Here is a 24,722-nt window from a genome sequence, read left to right on the forward strand (position 1 = left end):
GGAAGTGGTGAATAAAAGGCTGGGCTTGAAGGAGAATTACACTCTACTTACATTTCCATCAATGAAGCCAGACACTCGGTTGTTTATGTTTGAAGTGGGCTTTTCTTCTTAGTAAATGACCTTTCTCCAATTCTCTTCTTTTTTTTTGCCACTCTTTTATTTCCCTCAAACCGTCAACAACACTGATGACACAATAAATTTCTGCTTGGCTCTGTGTGTTTGTGTTTGTGTGCGTGTGGTTACACACATCTGGTTGAATCTAGGACACTATGGAGGCCCTGAGAAGACAGCATTTGCATGCAGCTCACAAACATATCGGGATATGAAGACAAATCACTGTGTCTGGCCAGCTGACAGTGCTGCCCGCCTGCAATGGGAGCGAGGCTTCCAAACTTGCAACATGTCACAGTTCCCAGTAAGGCCTTTATTGGGCGGGCTCGAACACGCAGCTCGACAAACAAACCATGAGCAGTCAAAGCTATTATTAAAGGCAATAGAAGTGGTTTCCTTTGCCAAAGCCATTCTGTCATGGTGTTAGCCTCCCTATGTTTTATTGGGAGAGTATGGTTTCCACAGACACCTTCAGGGCTCTACTGCAGGTTTCGTAGGCTTTGTTCTTTGTGTGACTTTGATGTAAATCATAAAATGGGAAATCTGAACCTTTTAGGTTTGCGTTCCCGCTGGTGTTGTGTCTGTTTAGGTAAAAAAAACAAAGGGAGCAGCTGGTGAAATTATACCTTACGTCATTTGGTGTGCTCTTATATACAGATGTGAATTTAATGTTGTGTACAGCTGGAGTATTTGCTTAATGTAAGGTCACAATAAACCAGTATACTCTGTGTGGGGGATGAGACGGTGGATTAGTTTAGTTGTTCAAAAACTACTTGACAAAATTATTATCAGTGGCTTTAAGTGACACAGGAAGTCGGCTGTCCGTAGTTTAATACATATGTTAGTGATTCAGTTTTGTTGTATATTACATTGGGCTGAAAGAGCTCTCCCTTAGTGCTATCAATCAAATCTTTCTAATTATCCTGCTGAATACAACACACAAATGGAAGTGATGGCACAATTATGTGATAGTTCCTTTTTAAAATGTTGCTGTGGCTGTCTCCTCTTATTACACCTCTTAATATGAGTATTAAGAAGCCTTGTGACACGGATTGCGATGGCTGCCACCAGTAGGGGGAGCTCACAGCTCACTCTATATTAAACTGGTGAGTGGCTATGAAAAGGACTGCAGCTGGGCAGTGGTGCAGACCACATACACATCCACACATCCACCTCTATCTCTGCACATCTTCATGGACTGCCTCTTGCCTTCTGTGTCTCATTATATTTAATATTTGATTCTTCACAAATTGTTTCCTGTGTGTTTCTGCACTTTTCCCAGATGAAGACACTTGTAATGCAGAGACACTGCCTGTCTCCTCATGCTGGTGCAGGGCCTCGGTCACTCATTCATTGATTTTATTTACTCTTCTCCTCTACTGTTTAGCATTTCTCAACTGTTCATCTTTAATATGCCATATATGGGGTCTATTGATCATTGGAAATTACATTTACAATCACCCTATGTGCAGTGCACTTGTGCTCTGATACCTGTTGGCTTTTTTTATTTACCAAATGCAAGATGCAATGCTCTGGATATTTTCAGGTTTATCTGATCTCCAGTATATTGCTCACATTGTGTAGTAAACAATGAATTGATATCCTGCAAAGATTTACGTGAGGCTATAAAGTAAAAACCTAAATGTGAGTAATAAATACTTGGTGTGGATTTTATCATCCAGCTCCACTGCGTCAATGTTTATGACTTTCCTGTAGAAACAAACAGTGCAGCTTAATTTTTGTTTAATGACTTATTTGGACTAAGCTCCAGACTCTCTTTACTTCATTTCCCTTCAGTCTCAGTCTCTCTCCCCTCCGGTCGCTGCTTATCTCCCCGCATCCGTCCGCGTTGTGTGCGTGTGTGCGGATCCTCCGTGTGTGGAGCTCCAGTGTGGCTCCTCAGTGCGTTCTGGGCTGCAGGCTGTGCCGGGTGCGCAGAGGCGGTGCGCTCCTAGCGGCAGCACTGTTCAAACCAAACAGACAGAAAGAGAGAAGAAGGATGTTGAAGTGACTTGTGGCGTGACTGCACATTTACACGTCTATATTCCTAAGCACATGGGTCTTCTGGGAGCTGGTTCCCTGTGTAATAAAACAACTTTTTGGGAGAGCGCGAGTTGGAGGCTGGCTGTGGCCATGTGTTGAACTGTGGAGAAGATTGTTGCTTTTTTTGAAAGGTGCCAAAGACGCGTCTCAAGGAACCGAGGACATGCGGAGAAGTCCATAGCCTGTAGCTGCGTTTGTTTTCCAGCGTGGACTTCCATTCCTTATCCGATTCCCTGTGTGGGCTTCATCCTGCCGGAGAACTGGCACAGATTGCGAATGAACTCACCGGGCACAGGCGGATAATTGTACGCAAACACGGAGAGTTTGGTTGGAAGGTTTGCTGGATATTTACAGCCCGAGCAGCTCCGGGTGACCTGCGGTTCAATGGATCCTCTCTGTTTTTGGACATTTAAACTGGCTGCTGTCAGTGAGTAACCTCTGCGTGTTCACGCCACAGAAACACGGAGCACACTCTGCTGTCATTTTTTTTTTTTTTGGACATATTATTTTGTGCGGTGAAATTGGAGGATTTGTGCGCCCGCCGTGGATGTTTAATATGCTAGTATGGGTCCGCTAGCGTTCATCCTCGTTGGTGGATTACTGTATTTTCAAGCTGATGGTAAGTTTGACACGTTTTTGTCGAGTTTAAACTTCTCACTTGTCTTCAAATGATTAGTTTCTGTTTGGCACAGACTTCAAACACACCCATTAGGACGCCACTCGTCCACCTCAGCAGTGTTCATTAGTGCGTAATGTGCGTTAATGTTGTTAGAGGTAAGAAATATATATTCCATCAGTTCACTGGGCTTTGATAATTAAAAGATTATTAGCTGTAATCAGGGGATACTGTTAATAACCATGAACCGTGAGGATGAGATTTAAATCCATGTTGCACCATCTCAGGAGTTGGTGTCTCCTGTTTTTTTTTTTTTTTCTTTAGTTTAATTAGATTTAAACTCATATATAAAGAAGTTGATGAATTCAACTCTTCCATCCACTGCAGCTATTGTCTTTCAAGTGTCTGTCAAGAGGTCAAAAATGAGGATAGAGATTTGCTTTATCTTCATATGCAACAGATAGAGGAAGCAGCACAACACCTGTTTTTGAGTGCTGAATATTTAAATAATAATATATGTTGTAGGCTATGAATCAGTTAGGAATTTGTTTTGCAATATTCCTCTGAGAGGGAGATTATACTACAGTGTGAAGCACAGATATCTGAGTAGAATGTCAGGTGCTGTTGCACTGGCTACAGGTTCTCTCTCTCCAGAGGTGGAGGCAGCGTTTTGTTTCAGGATTTTTTGGGGGGAATAATGGCAAACAAATCCCAAACGTGTCTGTGTTTTCAGGAAAAACACGAATGTCAGACTAAGTACTTTAACACAAGAGGAAGTAGTTTAGTTTCCGACCTGTGGACATCAGGAGCTTCACTGGCTTGTACTGTAGGTGTTGTAGTCATTCTACACTGTCTCTGCACTGCTGTGGTCATTTGGCTTTAGGATTTCAGTGCTGCACTTGTGCCCAGGGGTGTAAACTGGCTTAAACCCAAACTGGGACAATACCTCAATCAATTATTCCCATTTGTTTGATTAAACTTTAATAATGGTGATCTCTGATGACTGCTGCAGCCAAAAGCTTCAGCTCTTTTCGTCCACTCTGCCACTGACTGCAAAGTCAGCATTTAAAAAAAAAAAAAAAGAATAATAATTTTACAGGGCCTTTTTGGGAATCGCCTGCCTACAAGAGAATTTGTTTAATAGGAAATCAAAGCACGTCAACTGCAGATTTAATCTGATGATTTACGTTCATTATCAAAATGGCTGGGTGGGTGGGGGTCTTCTTGGTCAGAAATCGTGACTTGGATTGGTCCAACCTGTGACTGGTGGAATGATGGGATGGGCAAAAATGTATCACTTTTTTAAAATGCATCCAATCTAATTTTAGTGACGCTTGTGAGTTAGACACACATTTGTCTCTGTGACACACACAAACCTGCACAAACAATGAAAACCTCGTAATGAAAAACAAATAATCATAATAATCCTGTCCTGTCCCATCCTGGGCAATTTAAATGCTCGAGGTTATGAGTGATGAGTCACACTCTAGTTTGCTTTGTGCTGTTTGTACAAGTTAGCAGTACGTAAAGCCGAGGTTTTCTTCACACTGAATGCAAGAGCCTGCAAGGCCCCGTTTTTCTTTTCTTTCACCTGTCAACTCCCGCTTTTGTCCTTCACAGCTGCGAGTTTTGCTTCTGAGGCTTTTGTGGTTCAATCCTTGTGGCTTCTGTAGTTAGCAAATCAAGTTCTCTGTGTGCTGGGGTTTGGATATTTCTCTTTTTATCCTTTTTCTTTTGCAATTTCTGGCGTCTTTCACTCTGCTCAGCCAAACCCACTGGTTGCTAAGCAGTGGCTGATGGCATTGCTGGCTGCCCGGAGGGAGAGGGTGCACATCTCCCCGGGAGCTTTGGATCTTCCCAATAATTTGCCTGTCACCCTCCTCCCCCCTGACCATTTCCTTACTTCCTCCCCCGCTCCATCCAGCAAAAACTCACCCATCACCCAGCCCTTTTCAGAGGTAATCTGAGGGTCCTTATAGAGGGAGGAGCTTACTCTAAGAGTCCACTTAGGCAGACAAAAAGGTCTGGAGTTGTATTCACTGGGCAGCGTAACCGACAAAGCCAAACCTTGTGAATAGCGTCAGTCACTGTTTAGTGTGCTGTGATTAATACTGCTAGTGTGTAAGGCAAGGAGAGAAAAGGTGAGATGAAGACAGAATGGAGGATGAGAAAGTGTGTTGGGTGTTGCCAGGGCTGGGAGAGAGAGAGGGGAGGGATTGTTGAGACCTAACAGGGTTAGCTAACTCTTTTAAGAATGAGACTGATTGCAGTAGGAGATATTTCCAGGAATACAATGGTCAGCAGCTGCCTGGTTATCTCTTAAACTCCGCTGTGTTGCTATTGAAGCTGGATTAGAAGACGCTTTGCATAGGGAACGTGCACTCCTGACCCTGTGCTATTCTGAGATCTCCTGCATGCTTGTGTCTGATGTAGGACCTGGTGACATCACGCCCATCCTGGGTGACACACTAAGAGGTGCTGAAATATGTTCCCAACTTTTGGGACATTCTAATCTGTCTGAAAGGCCGTGGCGACGACCACTCTGCTTGTCTGATGCCCTAGAAAGTGCGCAGCCCTCTCTCTTCCTCTGCTGTGGTTTCACATGTGCTAAGTCAAAAGTAACTGAAAGTCAGAAAGTGTCTGAAGATGCATGGTCATGATTGAATGTGAGAGGTTTGAAGTACTTCGCTATAATGCAAAGTAAACCCAGATTAAACTCAGTCAATGATGAGGCATGCCATTGTCAAGTCATTGTGTGAGAGCCACTGCAGTGTCTCGTCCACAAATGTGATTGTTCTGCTCGACTTGGCTGAGTTTAGGCCGCGTTATTGTAATTGCGGTTCATTTGCTGGAATGGGCTCACTGTAATGATGAACCTTCATCTGAGATCTACAGGCAGCCCTTCTCTACTGTCTCCCAGGGTCTCATCACTGTCATCGAAGCCACTTCCCTTTACATCGAAGGGCACCGCTGTTTATTCTTCGATTAACGTCAAACATTGAGTGGAGGGTAAAGACAATAACATTCAAGGCGCAGATTGCAAGAGGAAGTGAATGAACATGGTAGAAAGAAATAGGATGAGTGTGTGTACGATGAAAATCAGTTTACAGGTCTCTGTGTGAGTGTGATAAGTGTTACTTGACCAATGACATGGGCCTGTCAACTACAGTGATACTTTAACGGCCAAGTGTGGTTACTCTGCGGCTTGCGTTTCAGCGGACATCAATCCCACGCGTTCAGAATCGACCGTGAGCAGAAGCACAGCCCTGTGATCACTAAAAAATAAAAAAGATTCACAGCTGTTTTAAGTTCTGGCGTCACGCTGGTCAACGCCCTTACTCTTTTTTTTTTATAGTGCAGAAGTGGGAGAGAGATGGAGAAAATGTGGCTGACTTCGCTGTGAGACCAGCAGAATGCAACGCAGGCAATATACCACTTCTCCCTGTTTTACCTCCGCTTTATTAAGCATCAGCCAAGCATACCCCTGACATTTACAGAGCAGAAAAGAGGCCTAATGCCTTAATGTTTCTGCCCAGAGAAACAAAGACAAAGGAGGATGAGAGAACACAACAGGAAAATAAGAAGGTTTCATGCTAACAGCTATATTGCATATATGTGTGTATATATATATATATATTTACTCCTGCATGATTTATATTTCCAAACATCCTCATCCTCCTCTCTCGTGTCTCACGTAGACACACATATTATCTCTGTGTCAGTTGTCGGTTTGCATGAGGGTGGAATTCAAACACTGAGGGGCGGTTGTGCACCTGTGATGGCAGCATAGTGGGAGTATATGTGGAGTTAGGAGTGGGGGAGGAGTGAAATGATGAATTGAGCATGCTGACTACAAGCGGTGAGGGACTTCACCTGTCTCACACACCTGTACTTACAGAATACACACCTGTGCTTACCCTCCTGGGCCCAGATACACAGAGATAATCCTCGCTCTATTCTCTCACCGCCTTGTTTCCCAAGCAGACGACTGAGAATTCGATAGAAGCCAACAGCAAGAAAATATAATTACTCTTATACAATCGCTGATTATAAGATGATAGTGAACAAATCCTTGTTCATCAATAGCAAATACCTAGTCTAGCAATTAAAATGTGAACTGCCTCAGTGTACAGATTACTCAGTTACAGTCTGATTGTGAGGAGAATTCTTATCGCCAGAAAACTTGAATATTTAAAGCGCACGCCGAAACGCAGACAGGAAGTCAGGATGGAGCATAACACGAGTCTGTGAGTTTTTAAACTCACTGGTTCCCCTATAACAGCGTTTTCATGTTTCACACTGCACGGAAACGTGTTTGGAGAAGCATCTAATTACTCTGTATCTCGTTGCCTTCACTTTGCCCTCTGGTCAGCTGTTTCACAACAACCTTCAGATAGAGAGGGGGTGGTATGTCAAGGTTGAGTTACTCACATACATACATACAACTACAGTAATTATACATAATCATGAGCGCAAGACCACACACGTATTGAAAGCACGCAACAGAAGCATTCAAATCTATGCCGGCGATCATGCAAGGCACTTTAGTGGCATCGAGTATTTATGATTCAGGAGGAGCGAGTAAGGAGACATTAATGCACATCAGTTAAATGTACTGTATTAATTCACAGAATTAACCACTTCAAGTCATCAGTCGATGTACCACCACTTTCCTGCTTGTTTGTCTTCTTTGTGTTTCCACTCAGTAACCAACCTTTTTATTTGTCATTGTCGAGAGTTAGCGTGACAGTTGTACCTGAGTGTCTCACCAGTGTCTTGAGAGATGAGGTCAGGCCTGGTGATAAAAATGCATGAGCTGTCTCTCAGTGTGAGACATGTGAAGATGGACAGCCAGAGCACGACACTTGAGCACACATCCGTCACACACAGCAGCAGTCCGCTGGCGGAGCCGCTGAATGCGTGTCTTGTTCCACCATCTCCATCTCGCGGCACGGCCTGTGGATCACTCAGCCATGACAGCCCGGTGCCTTTTCTTCTCCGTAACATGCCGGGGAATTGTAACTCACATAATTACATATACTCCAACCTACATTCTATCACTATAACCAAACCATAGACTTGATAAAAGTGAACATCAACTCTAGGCCCTGAAAGTGAACCCAAAATGGCATTGCCTGAAACCTGCATTCTCTCATATTACCAGCAGAGGGCGACTCCACTGGTTGCAAAAAAAAAAGTCAGTTTCTGTAGAAATCTCAGAGGAAAGGACCCCAAAGCTCACCGGGCTAATAACCTATAATAAAATATACAACAAAGCATGATAGGTATTGTGGCATGGAAGCCGTGTGATTGACAGCTAGCCCGTCAGGTGCAGGTGTAGCTGGGCATGCAGTATCCTCAAAATGTGGTTACTTGTGGTTCAAGAAAAGATTTATGAAAGAATTATAAAGTTTGTATAATGGTGGTATACCACACCATGTGCTGTCTCTACTTTTTTGTCTTCACTGTGGTATGTTTAAAAAACATTTCAGACACTGCATTGTTTCCCTGGTAGCTTTTATCCAAATAATCTTTGTGTAAGCAGATCGCTGTGCATTAATATATAATATGCTAAATTATGTTAGCATATTCAAGTTAGCACTACTAACACAAATGTCTGTCAGGCCAAGCAACTTGATTTATCTGCGTTCTCCAATATGATCACACTAAAGCAGACATAAGAATTTGATAATTGTGTGCGTCAGAGTTGTGGGAATCTGGTTTTGTTGTGTTCATACTGAGAAAACGTGCGACACCCGCACCTGGTGAGACTGGTTTTGTGGCTGAGGTCTCAGTGTGAAACATGGCACAAGCCAAGTGTCATAACCATTGTGGGAGACGGGGAAAAAAAAGCCTTAATCGCATCCTTGAACGTTTGAACTCACCAGTTTCACTTCCCGGGGGTTGATGAATTTTTCTGAGGGCTTGCTCCCGGGCATTTGTCAGTGAGAGACACAGCAGCACCCAGCCGGTGGTAGAATTATGTAACTAAGTGATTGTTTTTTTTAGCACTATTCATAACCATCAAAGCCTGTTGTTTGTTTTGTGTTGGCATGGATATACCGGCCTGAGTAGATTTAATAAGACCTTCCTTCACATGCTGCTGGCACCCCTGACCCTGTAGCCCTAGGCAAGACCAGATGAAGTGTCCCCTGGAATAGAAATTTCATAAATCTCATCATGACTTTCTATGCTGCACCCTAAAAAACAGTAAACTATGAGGGCCATTAGATTACCTTGCAGTGCTCTCTGAGTCCATCACTTGGATGCTCTGTGATTACAGCTCTTATTCCTCATGCTCACCTGCGGGGCAGAGGGCCACTGGAGGGTCTGGAGGTGGCGACTGTCCTCATTGACATGCAAGGACACTGCAGTGTGTTCACTATAGGTCAGCGCCGGCAGCACACCTCCAATTATCCACTCATCTCTCAGCACAGTGTATCATAGACACCTGAAGGCCCCCATCCTCCACCCTCCCTTCTCCTTTGCCTTCATTTCTGAAGCAATAAAGCACTTATTTATTTCCCCCTGTTCAATCTGCAGGGGCAGCTCAGCAATGCAGGTAAAGAGATTACAATGCTTGAGGGAGAATCAATTGATGCCATTCATTTTATTGCACTCCCCTCGGTAGGAACTGTCAGAGTAGCCCATGCTTGAATGTATAGGGAATTGGTGTTGGGATGTTTGAGCCCATCTGCGTCAACATTCACACATCTTGAGAAAATAAACACTGCTGCTCGCTTATCTGATTTTATAGAAAATTTACAGAGATTAAAATTCTGCTGTACTACACTAGTTTTCTACAGATGACCACTGCTTTACTGGAGCAAGTGGACATTAAGTAATCTTTATGGCTCCTCTACAATACAGGACAAGGGAAGTCAGACTATTAATCATTTAATTCACCTCTTTAAGTTTTATTACTTGGTCTGGGATCTGAGTCGTTGATTTTCCACACACACGCAGTTATTTTTAATATCAAGGCTGCAGCCGTAGTGCAAAGCAGAGGCAGGCGAGCACATGGCTGAGCACAGGCTGCTCAGAAGGGTGTAGCCGGGGAAGAGCGAGGGATGAAGAAGGTGGGGTGGCGCAGCGAGCTACATGCTTGAGTGGCCCTGGCATCGGAAATCATTTAATCTGCATCACAAAATATAGTGTCCCCACCGCTCGCCCAATGGTCCCACAGAGCTGGTGTTGTACTCCCCACACTAATCAGCTGTATGTCCAGAGCAAACAGCACCCTTATCAGCACATTACACTCCATCATAAACAGAACCCAAACTGTCCTCATTTCTTCCTTCCTTTTCCTCCCTGTGTCTCTTGTTTCCATTCAGTAATCTCTTCTGAAGCGAGCAATGTGAATCAGCCGTTTGTAGCAATATCAGATATTCTGTTTCCCACAGTTATCTATTTATATATTCCAACAGCAAGGGGGAGAGAGGGCAAATACACAGATGCAGAGTCAATACGACCCCACTACGCCACTCCCCGAAATATACGCCCGATGTGGAATTCAATCTAATGTTTGTTGGAGGCAGGCAGGGATGCAGTGAGAGGTTGGGAGCAGCTCCTAGAATTACCCTTGTGTTTGTTTTCAGAATATAGATCTTAGCAGAAGAGGGGCGGGGGGGCAGTAAGCAGAGCACTGAGGTGGAACAGAGCCCATCATGTGAGCCCGCTAGCTGGCTAGCTCAGACTTCCTCCCTCTCTTGCAATAGAAGATGAAGCGGAAGATCCTGTGAACGCCCTTCACTTCACTCTCTGTGTCTTCTCTGCGAGGATTTTGGCTGTATATCCGAGGTCATATCCAGTGGCTGAGCTGGGATACTCTCCAGCAGATACAGCAGGTTGTCTTTAGTGACACCTCACCAAGATGAGCTGTGTGTCTGGTGTTGGGGAGCACTGACAGCCCGCTATAAAGAAGATAAATCTCGGGTGCAGAGCAGGCTGCTCGCGAGTGTCATGGCAGGGCCAGTGCAGAGGCGTGGACGGCCAGTAACATCATCCCATCGCTACCCCCAGTTTCCCCCAGCCGCTCTCTCACATTTCCCCTCCGATGACATGATGGATATGACTCCGTCACCCTCACAGCGAGGGAAGGATATAACAGGACAGGGAGCAAGTGAAGGAGACGGAGAGATATTGGGAGGGAGAGGCTGAGATATATAGAGAGAAAGAGATGGAGTGGGGGAGGTTGAGGAGAAATGAGAGACAGGAGGAGAATATATTTCAGAATGGACAACATAGATCCAATGCATAATTCATTCCTTCTGAAATTTCTTTGAGGTTTTCATTTTTTTCTTTTTTGGTATTCACTAGGCTCACTGGGCTTCAGCACTTTCTGCCTGAAATGCCTCCACCATCTCACTCTCCAGATTACAGTTTTACTGAGTCCTGGCCTGGACCTTGTTTTTTTTTTCATGTTTGATGTTTTATGGAGCCTCAGTGACTGGAACTTTTTTCCTTGGTCTATAAGGTTGCCGTTGGTTACCTGTGATCAGCGCACATGTCTGTTGGCCCGAATAACTAATATCTCTTTGGGGAGCCCTTCCTTTTATGCTCAGGCTGAGACTGGTGTGGGTATTGATTCGGCTGGTGGGCCGGGATTTCTCCTGGGAGCTAATAAAAATAATTACAAAAAGATCATCAAAGGGCTGACCTTCTGTTGCACACATGAATAAATATGTGACAAAGATAATAGAAAAAAAAAACGCTTCTATGTGTGTGGTCAGTGGAATATGAGGGAGCGTGAGCTGCGGTGTATTCGTCCTGGGTTTGAACTTCAAATTTTATCTATTTTTCTATAAGTATGTTTATTTGCCTTAAGTTAAATTTCAGTGACAAATGTGAAGTGATTGTTTTGAAGACGGAAAAGACACTAAAGAGGCAGAAAGCACTGGACATTTCTTGGACAGCAGCATTACAAAGAAGCATCCGATTTCAGTGAAGCTGACATAAGTAGCCTGAAAGAAAGGGCAGAAAAGGATCAGCTTCCACCTCAGTAATCCCTCTCTGATTTCACTCTCTGTCTGCACGCTTGTTTGTTTGTTCTCTGGTCCCTACTTTCCTCCAGGACGGGGTGACTTCACAGCAGTGGTGAAAAGTAATGGTGGTGTTATTGCAGTCAGGGGAAAACACAGCGTTTTGATTGGAGCGTGTGCCGCGAGACCCAGTGAAGTGCACTCGCCTCAGCTCAGAGAGCACTTGATTGCACAGCGCCAATGATCGCATTAAAAGGGCAACAGAAAGCCCATTTACTGTAAAGAGAGTGAGAGAGGGGGCCTGATAGGAAGCTGAAAATTGACTTTCACTTCTGTGGAAGCTTAACCCGATGGCTGCATGGTGCCTTCCTGGACATCACACGTTTGGGGGCATCACAAGCAACTTTGAGCCACAGGAAGAAACAAGAAAAGACATAATCACAGGTTTTGAAAATGAAAGAGGTTTTACATGTTGGGGTTTGCCAATATCAAGATTGATGAGCCTCTTTTAAAACATACTCCCTGGCATATGGGGGCGCTTTTAACCTTTTCTGCCTCTACTCCTGACTACCCTCCTCTCAGGAAGTACACTGACCAGTCACATGCACCCGCCGCTGCCTTTTCTGGCAGTAGAAGGACAATTGTAGAGGCATCTGCTGTGTTCATTTTAACAGGAAAGTGGAGAGCAGATGGAGACTCAAGGTTTAAGTGATTAGAGGGCACTAGATTGGAATACAAATTGGATTTAAAGAAATTAGACTGATATAAATCGAATGGAGTCACCGTAGTTTTGTGCTGTGCATGCGCATCGGCCTCAGTGGAGAGCCACCGCAGGGCCAGTGGATTATGGGGGAAGCAGATGCTCCAGTAAGATAAGAATAAATATGCATTTGACACCGGGCTAGACGGGGGTCTTCATGTCTGTCCTTTATCTTACCCTCCATTTATCAATGTCACGGTGTTAATTACTGCTTCATTTATAAAGCCACTTCCTGCCAGAACACACACTTGCCCCTGTGCCCCGCTCTGACTAGGAAACTGCCTAAGTTACCGACAACTGGTGAAAGACATTGTGTAGAAACTTGCCAGCAACATACTGGACGGTTTAGTTCGACGCCCAATTGGTCATCTTTAGTTTTCCACATAATGCCAATGAGATTAGATCATGCACTGCAGGACCAGGATATCAGCACCCCCCCACTACAAACCCCTGTCTGTGGCCCCACTTAGTGCAGGACACCGGGCCTGATGACTAATCAATGACAGGGAAATGGAGGGAATTAGCCCAAATTAGGAAGAGGAGAGAATAGACTACCTCCTGTTCTGGGGTCAATATGCTACTGTCTGATGCCTGATCCCTGTTAATTCAAACAGTGGACTAGTGCACATTTACACAGTTTAAATGCATGTGTTTGCATGTGCGTTAGTGTGTCTGTGTGAACGTTTGCACACACAGAGTCTTTGAAGTGTATTTTGTGCTGATCAGTGGGATTTTACTTGCGCCTGTCCTTTTGCCCGCAGAAAAGACCGTGGTACAGCTTGTCCCCGTTTCCCCTGGGACATGCAAGTATAAGGGGTAGTGGAACATGTGCAGACCCAGCCAAACAAAGACCTGGACCCTCCACTACTTTGCCTTCCATCTCGTGTTGAAATTAGCACTTACATAAGCACAAAGGCCTACGTGGTGCACTGCTCCTCTGCACAGCTTCGTCCTATTACTCGACGGCACCGCACCGCCCCAGGCAAGGGCACAGTCATCAACTTGGCTCAATCACATGCACACCTGCAACAACTCATTTTAAGACAAAAAGAGTCCAGTGCTGCACTTCATATAAGCAGCTTGTTAATGACTGAGTCAGGGTTATTGATGATGTGTATTGAATGCGGTTCAAAAGAAAGAAGATGAAGAAAGAGCTGTTGGAAAACTTTTCCTCATTCCCCATTCCCTTTACTGTGTCTCTTCTTGTTTGATGCTGGATCAAACTCTTTGATTGTTGCATGGTTCCCATGGCCTCTGTGATGTAAATGTGTTGCTCACAGCATCTTATCTCCACGGTTAAATCACAGTCGCGCAGTGCACTCTGACTGAGCATTATCTTAGCTGCCAGACCCCCAGACCTCACCCACTGCAAGCCCTAATGAAAAGGAATGGGCCAGGGGTTTTCAGCCACCAGGAGATTAGCATTTGACATTAGTCTGGACTCCGCCATTCATATTCACATCGCATGTGTACTTTAACAACAGTGGACTCAACAGTTTTACTTGTTTGCACCCCAATGAAAGCCAAATATGTAATTTACGCTTGTGTAAAGGTCAGATGTAAGCCAACTGTATGCCTCCATTCACTGTTCACTCATGAGCCCAATTACCCACAAGCCCTTGCATATAGGAGAATACCAGATGGCTGCTTTTTGGCTGGCCTGAAATGGTAATTAAAGGCTTCAGTATATGTTTTTCACATGGTTCTTAACCAAGAGAAACCTAAATAACTGTAGAGTAATCTCTCCAGTTTTCATCTCCAGTGTGAGTTCAGGAAGACGTCCTCTGCTTTTTGACACCTAGTTTAAAATTAATGTTACTTGTCATTATCTTGTGAAAATGCAGATAAGTTTGCACAAATTCTTGCTGATTTTTGTGCTGTTTTCGTGGTTTCTTCCATCTGTGCTGTTGCTGCGTTTGCATTTCTTCATTTTCAGTAGAAGTGTTGCTCGATGGAGACGGTCTGTTATTCTTTCCCTCACAAAATGCATTGTTAAGTTTAAAGATGTGCTTAAGCACAAGATGCTGCTTAGTACATGGTAGCTGCGCTTGTAAATCAAAATGCATACGTGGCAGAATCATCTTCGCAAGAGAACACGTCTTGGACGCAGTTTTCCTCGGAGGCGTGCAGATCATTAGATAGGAAAACACTTTGAAATGAAAAGTTTGGTACTTAATTTGTGTTTTTTTTAAAGCTTTGTTTTATCAACCTCAACATCACTGATTTGCCTCAAGGGTCTTTGCAATCCTCTGGACGTATTCGGCACCCTCAATCTTTATTTAGTTACTATTTATTTATTTAGTCATTCAATGACATACTTCACATTCTGCTGTATATAATAGAGCTACATCTCAACCACATCCTGTCTATCCAGCTCCAGATGTCTTCTGAAGCTAAATGGTTCATTTAATGAATTTGTTGTTGTTAAGTCTGTTTATTCATTCAACAACTACCTTTGTACTCTTTTAAAGACAGGCTGTTGTGTTCAGGGAAGAGGTTTTTGGCTTGAGAATGTTTGATTTAAATAATCAAACAGAAACCAGCCGTTCCTGTGTGCACTTTTCCACTCTTCTTAATTACATGTCTTCTTTTTCTTCCAGGATCCCGTCTGCGCCAAGAGGACTCCCCACCCCGGATTGTGGAGCACCCCTCTGACCTGATTGTCTCCAAGGGGGAACCCGCCACTCTCAACTGTAAAGCAGAGGGGCGGCCGACCCCAACAGTGGAGTGGTACAAGGATGGAGAGCGGGTGGAAACGGACAAAGACGACTCACGTTCTCACCGCATGCTGCTGCCCAGTGGCTCGCTTTTCTTCCTGCGTATCGTTCATGGACGACGGAGCAAACCGGATGAGGGAGCCTACGTCTGTGTGGCACGGAACTACCTGGGAGAAGCTGTCAGCCGCAATGCATCTTTGGAAGTAGCATGTGAGTCAAGACTTTGCCTCTTTTTTTATTTCCTCTCTTTGTTGTGCTGCTGAAATGATGTTTGCTCGCATGATTTATAAATAATTTGACTGGACGATGAAAAGTCTCAATCTCGCTGCTTCCAGAAAATGGAAAGACTGGATTTACATTTAATACAAGCTATAAAGATAATGTAATATTCAAGTGTTTACTTGTGAACATTATAAAATCTTTTTTATTTATTTCTACATGATGGAAAATTTAATTGGCTGTAGATTAGGGAATGACGGCAAACAAATCAAGATTTGAGGCAACACTATTTTTAGAGTTGATTGCATCTTGCTTTATGTAACAGCGATCATTTCCTGTAGGCCTGAGAGGGAAAGTAAATGATATTTTCAACCAAATATTTAAATGAGATTCCATATAGTCTTGCCTTAAGGCAGTTGTATTGATTTTATCTGCAGATCTTTGTGTTGCATAAAGCTACAGTCAGACTCCATGAGAGGGATGTGGTGGTGGAGCAGACAGGGGTCTCTCACAGGTGGGTGGGGGTGGAACGACGGACACTGATCAAAGTCCTGATGGACATTCGACACAGGCTGCCTGGACTGTGTTGGTGAGCACTGACATCAGAACCTGAGATGCCGCTCATATTACCTTTGAAGATGAGCTTCCCCCCCAGCAGGCTCAGGCTGGTCTTCCTGTGGAGCGGCTCCCAGGGGCCTCAAACTGCCCATGAAGTGAAGTGGAAAGTCTCCCTGTCCATCTGTTGTTGTAACAGTCAGTGCTTTTAGCTGTATAGCCCTGTTTTAAACACTGGTGTCTTTTGTAATGTGTGTTTTTTGTGGTTCACACATTTTTGGATGCTCTGTGGTCCATGTGATTAGTCATCGTATTGGGGACTTTGAGATCTTGAGCGTGTGCTCTAGGGTTAGCAAGTGTTTTGTTATTTAACACTTTGAAATGGTAAGAACAGAAGAGACACGAAGAAGAATATCTTCCACATAATAAATATAAGTTGCAGTTGGTTCTAAGATGAGGAAACTGTAATAGGCTGAGTAGTTGGTTTGTGCTTGGGAAATGGACTGTGCGTTGGGGGAGGAGAAGGAGGAGTAGAGGGTTGGTCCCCTGCCTTCCCAAGGGCCATCCAGCAGCCCCCGTGCAGGTGCTAACTGTGTGACAGCAGCTTGATCTATCGATTGCTGTAAGAGGGTTCTCCTAGTCTAAATGAAAATTCATGAAAAATTGATGAAGTCTACAGATTATTTTTATTTTCTCTTCTCACTCCGTTTCTTAACCTTTCTTTTCAGTATTCTCCCTCTCTTGTGTTATGTGAGTTGAGCAGCAGACAGGGATTGAGTACTTGCATGGTTTTAAGGTGAGGGGTGAGAGGCCAGGAGATAAGGGGGTTAGGGAAGAACGAGCAGGGTTTAGAAATAAGATCGGTATTGACAGTGATACTGGGTTTGAGAAGGAGACGGGTTGAACAAACAATGATAATGAGCAGTACCGTTTATCAGTGGAGCTGTGGAAAACCATTTGGAAAACAACTTCAACTTCAGCCTTTTTTTTCTTAGAGGAGAATCGTGTGACATCGTGGTGTTTAATAATTAGTCTGACTGAATAATATTAGTTCCTCTATTGTTCTGCGTCAACACAGAATAATACAGAGCATTGCAGCCAGCAAGCATCCTCTTAAATTAGCCACTGCCTGGAATACCATTGCCACCAGAGGGAAACCAAACCCACTCTTAACTAAGTCCAACTCCCTCTCTACATGTAATTGTTTGTCTAAGTGTTGTCCCATCATCCAGTTCTTTTTCAGGGTGAACTAATATTGGCACTACACCTCACACAGTTTTACTCATATAAACCTGATCTGACCCAGCCTTGGGACACCAGCCCCGAAACAGAGAGTCCACTATATTGCCGTTGAGAAAACCTCTCATTATCCAATCAAAGCTGGCATATGTTTGTTATTTTTCAATTTCAGAATCACAGGAAATAACAAGTAATGCATCAACGTCAGCATCTATCCCACCATGTCGGCTCTGCCTTTTTCACACAGATGTTGATCTGCCTCTGTAGCTACCTCTGCTGTCGACATAAAGTCAGAACAATTCCCTCCATTCCACGTTTGTACCTTTTGGAACATGGAACAGGCTGCATAAAAAGGTGTATTGATTGTGATGAATTGTGGGTCTAGTGTCAGTGGGTCAAGTGCAGTTCAACAGGGACAGTTGCCACACTACTTGATCATGAAGTGCAATGAAGTTTTATTAAAGTGGAATCATTTTTAATATCAACTGTTTCATCATGAGCTGATCCGAGTCCTCAAACCTGCTTCACAGAGGTGGAGAGAAGAAACAGAGTTTGAAATATGCTGGTAGGATATTTTAATGACTTTTTCTTTAATTTAATGACTTGCTACAATTTTAATGACAAGTAATATTGGGTAGGGGATGTCCTGAAGCTGATCTGCAGGATTCCTGTCTGAGTGAATCAAGTGTCTGGTCTCTGGAAACACAATGAATGGAATCAGTGCAGTCTAATTGTACTTTATCGCCTCAAATAGAATGTAGTGATGATCATAAATCTTACATAAGAAACATATAGATATCCTCTGCGGCATGTTTTTTTTTTTTTGTTTATTTTTGTTTTCATTTCATCATAGACTCAAAGGGACATTTCAATGGGGCCCTGGGCTTTCAGCTTCCAGCCAGGTCTTCAGGGGGGCCTGGGAGGCAGAATGAGGTGGGCTGCCAAATCCCACTGCGTCGGCTTACCGCAGTGATTAGCCTTATCAGGTCTTGACATCCGTCTAGCGATTGTAATGCGAAAGCTAATCGCACAAGAAGAAGCTACATGTAAATCTATAACCATGTTGAACTGGGTTTGTGTTTATGATATGTCTCTCTCCCTCTCCGGCTTCTGCCTCCCTTTCTCCCTCCCTCCCTCCTATTGAACACACCTTTGCCCCCCTTCCGTTCACGAGTGGTTGAGCAGGACCCCGGCGAGATAATTGAATTGCAGCTCTGAAACAGATTAAACTCAGTGTCCACTGAGCAGAGTGGTGCTGCTGCATGCTGGACATCAAGCTGAGCAGCACTCACCCCTCTCTCTGTCGGAGGAGGAAAGGTGGAGCGGAGAGGAAGAGGGGGAAGAGGCCTCTGAGAGGTGCCTCTGCATTATTAATATTAGCCAGATTGGGGGGGACTTAGTCCTCCAACCCTCCAACCACGGTTCCTCCAAGTGTAAGATGTTGAACACTTGTTATTCACCAATGGATGGACAGGAGCATGAACTGCTTTGTGTTGTCTAACTTAATGGTGCACATGCAGAGGAAGAAAAAAATACTTTGCTGCATTAGGGATGAGACTTCATTAGAGCTGCTGTTCACTGTCCTGTTGTCAGGAAGATAAAGAAGTTGTAAAGTGCCTCCAGGGTATCTGAGCAGTCTGCTTCGTAACCTTATTCCTCCTCCCATCTCTCCAAAACCCACTGCAGGCCAGCTCCATGGGATGGATATGCTGCGTATAAGAGGGGATGTGCCCCCTTTTCTCTTTTCAGAATAAACTAGGTCAATGAGCAGGTTCATAAATCATTGTGAAGCCTGTGTCAGAAATGCTAGCTGCAGCCACTGCTGCTGAATAAATTGCTAGCACTGCGGATATATCTATGTATATGTAAGTGTGACAAGGCACACCTGGGGCGATAGGCTCCCAAGGAAAATGTTAATTAGCCCCATCTTTTCAGGTGGATGGATAGCAGGCGTACGCGGTGCTCCAGATAAAAGCGTTTAGGGTGAACAGTTGCACTTTTAATTGAGTGTTGGATGTGACTCGGGCCCTCTGACATGTATGTGGTTGTATATGTATTAAATGCATGTAATTGTCTGCGGGTAGAGGAACAGCAGAGGTGTGAAGACACAGAACCTTGAGGTGTGTATCTTTTACCTCTTCATTTGTAACCTTTAAAAATGCTAATGACAGAAATGAAACAGATGTCTTGGGTTGGTGCTAAATGCCTTTTGCAATGGGATGGGATGACTTTAAAAAAAGGGTCCTTTGATATCATCTAATATACCCCCACTGCAATTAAGTGAATCGTTAGGTAGCATTTGGTGCTCGTACAACAAGGTAATTAGTGAGAAAATAGAGTTGGGAGAGGTGTGAGTGGTGAAGAGAGGAGGAGGGTACCAAGCTGTTCCTGTTGTGTCCAGCATGAGGGGAAGCTAATAAAGGGACAGGCCAGGAGGAGCAGCCCAGGTGGGGAGTCAGACTGAGATGCACTGCTGAGGCTTTCACAAGCTCATCTGGACTCATTATTGCATTTCAGAGACGGGGGAATGGAGTGACAAGTGCACGCAAACAACAGACACTCGCTCTGACTCACACAGATGTACACAAACACCTGCCCCTGCGCTTCTATAAACCCCGGTAGGCAGAGGTGTAATCTGCAGCAAAGTCCTTGAGAAATAATGAAGGGTAATGAAGGAAGCGGCAACAATGCAGTCATTATGGAACATCAATGATGCATGCTACAGTTGGAGATAAAGCACAGTCACAAAAACTTAGCTCTGCCTAATCTGTATTTAAAAATGCTTTACTCTCCCAGCATGTCTCTTTAATATATTGAAAAACAGACTTGAAGGAATGTCTAAAACAAATAAAATGCAATCATTTCTGTACCTTTGAATGGCAGAGTTGTGGTTTGGAGCAATGTATTATGTACTCAAAATATATATTGATAATTGTAATGGCTGTTGTTATTGTTAAGTGCCTCAGCAAAATTGCTATTTGCTCGGAGCAGATAGACGTCGTGATGTGACAGAGGAAGAGCGAGAGAGTACGGATGCAGAAAAGGTGGGAGTGTTGTCCTTCGATAAGAAAGATGGTGAGAGCAGGCAAGGGTGTGAGAAATATCTCGGCCTGATAAACCGTGAGAGTAAAAAATCCCTGATTAAATGTGTCAGCTCTGTGTCTGTGCAGCTGGAGTTTGCTGACCTCTGTAAAGAGGTGTTGTTATCTATTGGGATTTACTCACACGATGGCCACACACACACGCATACGCAAAGACACACACACACACACACACACACACACACACACACATGGTTTTCTCCGACCATACAGCAGAAAGCTCTTATCTCATTTATCAGCAACAGATGGCTCCGGTAAATGAGAATTTCCAACTACAACCCAAACCATGAAAGAGACTGACCTGCAGAATGGAAACAGAAATTTTAAGACTGAATTCTCACAGGGAAATAAATCATAGGCATACACTGCAGTCACTACCAGCACTTTGACCTTTCTCTGACACACACACACACACACACACACACACATGGAAGTAGCTCATTCTCACACACACGTTATGTCCTGAGACTGCACTTTTTACTATCCTCAGCGGGCCTCATGTCCCAGCTCTGACCTCCCCGACTCCGCCATGGGAAATAGACTGTCTGCGTAAGCTTCTTACCTTCAGAGAGTGGAGTGCTGAAGATGGGAAATACAGAACACCTACAGAACACACAGGCTGTGTCACTATGCTGCTGAGAAATGATAGCAGTAGATGAGTAGTGCTGTAAGAGCTGAAAAGTGTGTGAGGAAGTATAGAAAGATGGTAAAGGGAGAACCAAGTTTGTGATGACCTCTGACTAACTCTCTCAGCCCCTCCTCACCTTTTGACATCCTCCACCATGTCACCTTCCAGAGTATAAACTGGATGAAACAAGTGTGTGGCACTCCGTCATGGAAGCCACGGCCCATCAGCAGAGGAGTGAGCCGTCAAGCGAAGAATGCTGAGCCAGCCGCTTCTCACGCCCATTAGTGCCCGGCAAGATGAAGCACCCGTCGCAACCGGGTTTTGTTGTGCTTCTTTTATACACCCTACTCTTGCTTCTTCACACTCTCCCTCTTTCTCTCTTTATAGTGACAGTGTTATTGATGGCCTCTCCACTCTGACAATGCAGGTCTATTGCTTTGTCTTTGCTGCCTGCCTCCTCTCTCCTTGCCCCCTCTATCTCACGTGTCTCATCACCCACGCTTCACAGCCCGGATGCTCACTCTTCAGTGACTGTGAAATGAATCTTTGCATTAACATTGGCTCTCTGATTGTACAAGTTTAGAAGCAAAAAAAAAAAAAAAAGGGAACACCTCTAGACAGGCTTCGAGAAAATCAACTTACTTTGCACTGAGAGTTATTTTTCTCCAATCAGACAGTTTTCAATGTGGACGGAGCCTTAAATTATTGAAATCTGTCTGCAGGCTGATTATTGATCAGAATTAAAACACAGACAGGGACAGAGGCTCCTGCTTTCATGGTCTGATTGCACTTTGATTTCTTTTTTTAATATTGACTTTTTCACTCCCTGTGTAGTTTTCAGTTTAATGGAGATTTATTTTGCGTACCTTCTAGATTATATGCTACTTTATCAGTCTTATCAGTCGCTCTCTCTCTCTAACCTAACACATTGGGCATGGCTGCACATGTGTGCTATTCACCAGATGAATATGTCTGATGCCACTCCATTTGCTGACAAGTGGGCGAAGGGACAAGTGAGTGATAATAATATTAATCGAAACATGGGACCCTGAGGGAAATCCTTGTAGGTCGCTGCGTACTGAGGGTGGCTTACCATTGAGTCCAGCCAGGATTGGATCCTCTGACCCCTAAAAAACCCTTTGGCCTCTTCTATCCACCCCAGATCTCTGTCAAACCATAATTCCTTAACCCAGAGCTCCCCTCCGATGACTGTGTCCCTGTAGTGACTGACCTCCCCCACCCATTTTCCTCTCTCTCTCTCTCTCTATCTCTCTCTCTTTCTAAGACTGCCAGAGATGGTAATCCATCATATGGAGCTGGGGAGGAGGTGACAGGGTGGAGGGCTGAAGTTCACGCGCTAGCTGATATGGGTTAGAATCGAATGTCGCTGAAATTGATTCACCCTCTGGAGTGTGGAATGGTGTGTTATTTCTGCACTGATGTCCCTGGTTCAAATGCCCATTATTTCCTTGGTTACTTTCACACACACCCGTAAACACACATTTATTCACACGCATACATGCCTTTGTGCAACACTGTAAGGTGCACAATGGTGCCGGGGATTGATCTCATGAAAGGGTCAAGACTCGGCCAGACCCACGATTCAGCCTGTTTATTTTGGGTTACAACTGTCACACTGCACACTGGCCCTCTGATGGATATGTCTTGTTGGAAGCACACACAAGTGTACAAAAGCACACATACCTGTTTAGGGCAAATTACTTTTGTGGCTGTTTTTCTGGTTGTGCAGACACTAAGGACAGTCCCTCTTGAAAGTTGCTCTGTGCGAACATTGGAGACATGGTGTTTCAGCTTCATTAGATTTGGAACTCAACTGTGTGAATAGAGAGAAGGAAACTGGGGGAAGGGGCACAAATTATAAGTTGAGTATCTAGTGTGTGACTTTGTTAGCTTTATGGTTTTTCTCTTGGCCTTGCACCACAACAGAGTTATCATGGGTCGGGATGTGTTATGACTTTGCGATCCCTCGATGGCATAGAGGGATATTGTGTTTGTCTTGGATAACGTTTGCTGCAAAGGACACCTATCAGCCATCAGAGCCCTGAACAGCTGCGGACCAGAGCTGAAACCTGATCATCTTGTCTACCTCTCTCTCTCTCCATCGCTTTTTCCTCTTTCCCTTTTTTCCACTCCCTCCTTCTCTCATTTCCTTTCCTGCTGTTTGAAAGTGATACTCAAAGCATTTTGGTCACTTTCAAAAGTGAAGGGAGACATGATCAAATGTTTAAGAGGGTGCTTTCTTAGACAGCTGTGGTTCCATTCCATTTTACTGTCTGACCTTTACATGACTGCACCGCTGCATCCAATGGGCATATCAGCAGAGGAAGTTGGTTGGCTGCTGTGTCTAGTTCAAGGTGACCTTGTGTGGTGAAGAGCTAATGGCTTCCCATTTCGCTGTGTCCTGACTGCTGCCTCTGCTTGTTAGACTGTTCTGGGATCAGTCCGAGGTGAAGGAGGGGACGCAGAGATCTGTTGTTGTTCGTTCAACAGACACCAGTTCACTGCAGGATCCGCAGCGTCACCTCTGTTGAGAAATAGATGGCTTGGTTCTTTCATAGAGGTAACCTGTGTACCTCAGCTATGTGTGGTTTAGTATGACCAGGTGCAGTGAGATGACATCACATAGTGAATGATACTGGGAGTTGTGGTATGTGTGGCCACCTGCTTCTGCAGCTGGCAGGATGATTAGCAGCTAGCAAGGCTGATTATTAACCAGCCAGAAACTCATCCAGCCAAAGGGACAGACAGACAGACCGGGACACTGACTGCAGTCCACATTGCCAGATATGAGCCTCTACATTGGTTGGCACAGGAGACACCAGGCAGACTCGCCCAGACCACTTAAGCACTAGCATGGCCAAAGGCCAAGTGAATAGAAATCAGAACACCTCATTCAAATGCTAAGCAGAATCTTATCTCAGTGCCTCTTGCTGCCGGCCCTTGTACTCTACACTGTCCAGGGCAAAGCTATTAACCAACATGCAGGTGCCTCCTGTGTTCGTGTGTGTGCGCGTGTGTGTGCGCTCTTAGATGGGTACATGTATAGTTGTCTGTATGTTTCTTTTACTTTGCTGCGATGAGATATTCAGAAGGAAAACTATTGTGAAATATATTACTTGAAAATTCTAACACATTGTATTGTTAGTGTGTTTCGACTGATTACTGTTGATGTACTAGTCGAAACTCGATAATGCCACACAGAACAGTACTCACCACCCAGTGAGACATAAATGAAGGCGGTGAATCATCTTAAGCTCGGCTGTAATTGCAGGGATTTGTCTTGGATCCACCGAGATCTTCTCATTCCACAGGAAATGAAATCTAATGACACTGAGTGATCACCAAGGGGTGTGTGGCTAACTGATGAGTGCGCTCATTTGACTCCACCGATCTTTAAAAGCCATTAACGCTCTCCTGTTTCATGCGCAAATTAGGCCTCCACACACAAAGGCACACAGGCACAACAGCACATAGATATGGAACTGGAAAACAACACCTGATTTGTAAATGCACGTGCACATGCACACAAGTCTGTATCCACACACACAAAAACACACACTCTGTAACAGATTCCAAACTACCTCTTTGTCTTCCAACTGGCACAGTGAACGTTTGCCCATTTGAGGTCTAAATGACACAGTAAGGCAAAAATGAACCCCAAGATACCGCGTCGTAATGGAGCTGAAAAGAACATCTTAATTGGCCAACATAAGCCATGCCTGGGCATTAAC

General features: G+C 44.4%; 1 protein-coding gene across 11 annotated transcripts in view; it reads left to right on the top strand.

Annotated features, from left to right (window-relative positions):
• The window catches only part of robo2 (roundabout, axon guidance receptor, homolog 2 (Drosophila)), a 289,705-nt gene that overhangs the window by 132,864 nt on the left and 132,119 nt on the right, over nucleotides 1-24,722 (top strand). For 10 of the 11 annotated variants that reach the window (XM_020088438.2, XM_069534223.1, XM_069534219.1 and 7 more), the window contains one exon: nucleotides 15,112-15,438. In XM_020088438.2, coding sequence (XP_019943997.2) covers nucleotides 15,112-15,438 — 327 coding nt within the window. Of the gene's footprint in view, nucleotides 1-2,005; nucleotides 2,774-15,111; nucleotides 15,439-24,722 lie in introns of those variants that run through there. The other variant, XM_020088441.2, reaches the window with a different exon arrangement.

The sequence above is a fragment of the Paralichthys olivaceus genome, chromosome 11 (genome assembly GCF_024713975.1).
Source record: "Paralichthys olivaceus isolate ysfri-2021 chromosome 11, ASM2471397v2, whole genome shotgun sequence".
NCBI lineage: Eukaryota > Metazoa > Chordata > Actinopteri > Pleuronectiformes > Paralichthyidae > Paralichthys > Paralichthys olivaceus.